Here is a 5,225-nt window from a genome sequence, read left to right as displayed (position 1 = left end):
GTTGATGGCAGCTAGACCGGGCAAGGTAGATGCAGCAGTACATCACTGAAGATGGATTGGTGGCAGATGGTTGCGGCGGCCTCATACACGGTAAGCGTCCTGCTTGAGAAATACACCGGACTGGTGGGTGCCCATACCCGGCAGGTGCCCTGGTTGGGACCTCAGGTCTTAGATGTTAGGTTTGGCTGCGAGGTCTGTTTGGTATTAGGCCTAGACTATCAGCATCCCTACAGCAATTGGATAGGAGTAGCGACAGATGTTGCCTAGATGGTGGCTTTAGTCCTACTGTTGTATGACTTTTTAAGGTCTTGTGTGAATAATTAATAAAGTGGTTGCATGCATCGTCCAGATGCAGAGGCCGGGGGTCCTCCTCCATTTCTAAAAAAAAATCTACATACATAATACACACCTCTATCCCCTAGATAAGTAATAGACAGAGTAAGCTAACCAAGACTCTTAGAGATATATCATGCTAGTTCTATGCTTGCAAAGATGCAAAAGGAACATAGCAAGATTAACCAGAAGTGAAAAGATATCTCAAAAAGTCAGGACACCTATTTTCTTACCAAGCCGCAATTTTGATTCAACCACACCGAACACTAAGGTTTAGCAAGCAGTTCAGTTAAGAATAACTGTGCTATCTAGCTGAATATTTGGATTCTGCAGCTGAGCCTTACGGCCATCGCGCATGACTGAGGGCGTCCATCGCAGCGACGGCCCCCGGCCGCCGGAGGGTCAGATCCCCGCGCATCCACAGCCGGTGATCCATGCTGACTCCTCATTGTGCCGCACCTCACCGGCGCCGTCGACGCAGGGGGCAGATGGGGTTCAAGCAAATCCGGCGGACGCTGATCTCGCGATCCACAAGAGCGCGCAGACAGAGCACTGGAGAATTCACTTCGCCGACGAGCGCTCACCTGGCGGCTGGTCCGAGGGTCGTCTTCAACACAATCCAACGTCTCGGTGGATGGGGCTTATCAATTTGGACAACGATGTTCTCGTCGGCGATTACCTGGCGGCCGACGTTTGGATTACAGTAGGATCTCGTTTACATATTGATATTTATGACGTGCGTGTCGATTGTCGTATGCAGGGGGATCAGAAGGAGGTTGCGGATCTGATCGATTTGACGGATACACCAAAAGCCGGGAGATCGGATCATCGTTTTGGAGGACGATTTTGGGTTCTTGCAGACATCAACGACGAGGAGGATCAAGGGGCGGATCATAGGGGTGGAGGAAGAAGATGGGGCCGGCATGAGTCAGAGGATCACGGAAACAGCGGTGTGTGCGATGACGACGACGCCGACGGGATGTTCACCTGGCACCGATCCTCACCGGAAGAGAGGGTTTCAAAAGAAGCCACAGATATGCATGAAACCGTGGATTGGACCGATCCCGAAGGTAAACCGTGCACATGTTACTCTTTCGATTTCATTCCGGATTCCTGGACACTTGTTACGAAGAAGAAGAACGGTAAGAAAGGCCAAAACTCTAGCACAAGTATCTGCAGTCCAAAACTCTAGCACAAGTAAACATGAGGCCATCTGATTCGCCTTTCTGAAAAGGGCTAATGAGAATTAAAGACTTATTATTTCATAGAACCAAATTCATTGGTGGCAATGGAATGTCAACACGATTTTGGGAGGATGCATGGCTGGGGCAGATGCCTTTAGCCATTCAATATCTAAGTCTATATAATATTGTCCAACGTAAGGAAGATTTTGTTGGCACGATATTAGAATTGGTCCATTTAAATATTCAGTTTAGGCGATCTTTGATTGGGGAGAGATGGAATTCATGGATACATCTAGTACGGAGAGTGATGGATGTTCAATTAACCAACCAACCGGACTCATTACATTGGAGATTGACCAAGAATGGTTTGTTCACTGTCAAATCATTTTATTTGGACTTAATTAACTCTGGCCCACTCCTGAGATCCATTCATATCTAGAAAGTTAAGGTCCCCTTGCGTCTAAATTTTTTCATGTGGTTTGTACACAAACAAGTGATTCTTACCAAAGACAATTTGTTAAAACGACATTGAGTAGGCAGCTCACGATGTTGTTTTTGTGATAATAATGAAACAATACAACACCTTTTTATTGATTGTCCTTTGGCTAAATTATTATGGCGAACAATTCATATAGCTTTCAACATTGCCCCTCCAATTAACATTGAAACGTTGTTTGGGACGTGGTTAGATGGGATGGATCATACTACTGCGGCTCATATTCGAATTGGAATATGTGCATTATTGTGGGCTATATGAAACTGTAGGAATGATATGATCTTTAACAGGCAACCATTTTTAAACTTCTTGCAGATTATCTTCAGAGCTACCACATGGATCTGTACGTGGTCCTTACACACTCCTATGGAATCTAGGAAGCAGCTGGTTACTGGGTGCAACCAATGGGAGATGGTAGCACGTGTTATATTCAACCGGTTTGGATGGCGGTCGCTTAACAGGATAGGAGTCTAGGTCTCTAGTCCTGTTACTATCACCGATTGTAATCTTGAGGTTTTTTATCGTTTTGTCGTTCTGCTCCTTTTGCGAGCTGTAATACTTTGAGAACCTTTTGATCTTTGAGACTTTTAATAATATGGCTGCATGCATCCTTCAGATGCAGAGGCCGGGGGAAAGCCTCCTTATCAAAAAATCTCCAACATCGAGTCTTACAGCCGATCCTCCTTGTGCACTTTCCAGGGTCGCCTCCCCCACAATCAAGAAAAATCAGCACGAAATACTTGAGCAAATACGCATACAGGATTCATGTTGAGCTTAAAACACAAGAACTTGGAACTACTCCCTCCGTTTTTAAATATTTTCTTTCTAGAGATTTCAACAAGTGACTACATACGGAGCAAAATGGGTGAATCTACACTCTAAAATATGTCTCTGTACATCCGTATGTGATAGTCCATTTGAAATCTCTAAAAAGACAAATATTTAGGAACGAAGGGAGTATAAAAGATAATGCAACAGGGCTGCTTCGATCAATCAACTGTCAGCATGACAGTTGTGTACACATTTGCAAGTAGCTAGTGTCAGGTTTGATACAATTTAAACATAGAGCAAATTCGACTGTTACATCTCTACCTCTGTATGCATAATTAGCACAAATCTTCCATGGTGAATAAGGAATGATCTCCACTATTCCAGAATACTAGAAGGGCACGCCGCTTTCTCCCATGGCGTCCTGGGATTAAGAGCAGCCCCATGTGTTTTATGCACCGTTGTCTTCAACCGGCGCCCTCTTTCAGGAATCCACTCAATAGATTGATTAACAGGGTTCCCCATTCGTAATAAGGCGACGTGAGACATGAGAGATGGACGGGGCGACGCCGCAGGCGACGATGGGGGTGACCTCTCCCACCGGTGATCCACGGGTAGGAGGCCGCTTCTGGGCGTTATGCGATGACGTCGGCGCTGCGGAAGACGAGGACGGGGATTCCGGCGGCGAAGAGTCACCGGTGAGTTCGCCGACGCCATCCGATGCGATCTACAAGGCGTTTCGCGTGGGCTACTCTGACCAGGATGTGGCGAAACTCGTCGACTTGGCGATCCCCATGGATGACCCGGCCCGGCAGGGACTTGAGGAAGATGCCATTGAGGTTGTCCGCTGGGTAGTCCACAGGCGTACGTCGGCAACGGCAATCCGGCCATGGCGAGGACCTCTTCCAAAGGTATGTCTTCCTAAACCCACCTTGTCAGATTTTCTCGAGGCCGGGGCGTGGAAAGTTGTCCAGAGAAGAAAGAAATCGAGGCCGCCGGCGGCGCCGGCGTCGGTGACCGGCGGATCGGCCGAGACCCAAGCCGCCAGGGTGAGTCGTTTGAATTCTATTTTAGGCCTGGCTGGGCTCAAACAGACTGTGGGGGATCTGGGCCAGCCTGACGATGGGTATGAGGGGTATGAGGCCCAGTCTAACCCGGACTCCACGTGCGCCGAAGCCAAAGGCCCTTGCATGCGAACTAGCGACTGTGTTTCACCGTGCTTCGTGCTTCTGTCATCGATGTGCCCTAGGTTTCGGCGCCGCGGGGGACGATCAGGGTTTCCTCGCTGTGGTTCGGGGCGGGCAACTCGGATCCCACCTCTGATGGCAGGACGGGGGGCTGCGGCTGCAACTGGTCCCAAGAATCCGGTGGTTGCTGGGGCGACGCCGGCTGGCCGTGGTGGCGGCGTTCCTCAAGGGCAGCGGCCGGTGATGCCGGGAGGACGTGGCATGCCACCACGGCCGAGACCCGCGGTTGCTGCCGGACGTGGAACCCCGCCAGGGCCGTGACCTGCGCAGGCTGTGGGGGCGGTGCCGGCCGCCGGGCATGGTGCTTAGGGACTCCGGCCACCCGCGCCGGCTGCAACGTTGCCTGCGGCTGTCGGGCGCGGCGCTGCTCCGCCGAGGCCGCCGACGCCTGCGGCTATGGGGTGTGGCGCTGCTCCGCAAAGGCCGCCGATGCATGCTTCGGTGCCAGATCATCAGCCACAGGCCGCGCCTCCGCCGCATTATGTTGCAAGACCGCCTCAGAAGCGTGCTGTGCCACCACAGAACCCGCCAGTGCAACCTATCGCGGGCGAGGGAGGTGTGGCCGCGGCTCGGGCGCTGGCTAATCGCGGCGGTAATGGCCCACCCCGATGAAAGTGGGGTTATGATGGATACAATGCCTATGGGGACGGCCAACATCGTGGCTCATCGTCTACGGGTGGCGGGCGTGGCTACGCATGGCAGAGGGATGGGTCAGACGAATGACCTTTCTACGGACCCCCGGGAGGTTTTGTCGAGGGGGCATCTGGCCCCGATTATAGGCAGCAAGGCGGCTACCGAGTTCATCGTGGGGGTCGCGGTGGTCGCGGTGGCAGGAACCGTTACCGCCAACCTCCACCGCCTATCGTGGTGGATCCAACGGCCGATGCTACTGGTCAAGAGATGGAGCTATCCGGGCAGGCTATGGATGTGGTGACTGCTCTCGCTTCCGCGGACATGCCGCTGACGGAGTCCTTAGTGACGGAGGTTGTTGGGGCTGTTGACAAGACTAAGGCGGATAGAGCCGCCAAGTGAGCGCGTAAAAAGGAAAAGATGTTGTGCTACTATTATGGCGAGAGAGGACACTTTATTGCCGAGTGTGAGACAGAGCTTTGTGATACTTGTCTCAAGCCCGTGCATGACTCGGGGGAATGCCTGATTCTGCGAGATCAGATGCCGAGTATCACCATTTATGGAGTC

The 5,225-nt window shown here is 51.6% G+C and overlaps 1 protein-coding gene across 1 annotated transcript; it reads left to right on the top strand.

The window, feature by feature from the left end:
• The first annotated feature begins 573 nt into the window (after nt 1–573).
• On the top strand, nt 574–2,659 carry LOC119300761. Its single transcript, XM_037577652.1, has 2 exons — nt 574–1,403; nt 2,329–2,659. The coding sequence occupies exons 1-2, from the start codon at nt 689–691 to the stop codon at nt 2,388–2,390; spliced, it is 777 nt and encodes a 258-aa protein (XP_037433549.1). The 5' UTR covers nt 574–688; the 3' UTR covers nt 2,391–2,659.
• Nucleotides 2,660–5,225: the final 2,566 nt, after the last annotated feature.

Source organism: Triticum dicoccoides, chromosome 5A (genome assembly GCF_002162155.2).
Source record: "Triticum dicoccoides isolate Atlit2015 ecotype Zavitan chromosome 5A, WEW_v2.0, whole genome shotgun sequence".
Classification (NCBI taxonomy): domain Eukaryota; kingdom Viridiplantae; phylum Streptophyta; class Magnoliopsida; order Poales; family Poaceae; genus Triticum; species Triticum dicoccoides.
Note: the sequence above shows the minus strand (reverse complement) of the source record. Positions and strands in the feature narration are given on the sequence as shown.

What these genes read in the sequence shown, in the direction of transcription:
- LOC119300761 (XM_037577652.1), top strand. Translation starts at nt 689, where the DNA reads ATGACTGAGGGCGTCCATCGCAGCGACGGCCCCCGGCCGCCGGAGGGT. An exon ending in GGATTGGACCGATCCCGAAG is followed by an intron (nt 1,404 to 2,328) that starts GTAAACCGTGCA and finishes AACTTCTTGCAG; the next exon opens with ATTATCTTCAGAGCTACCAC.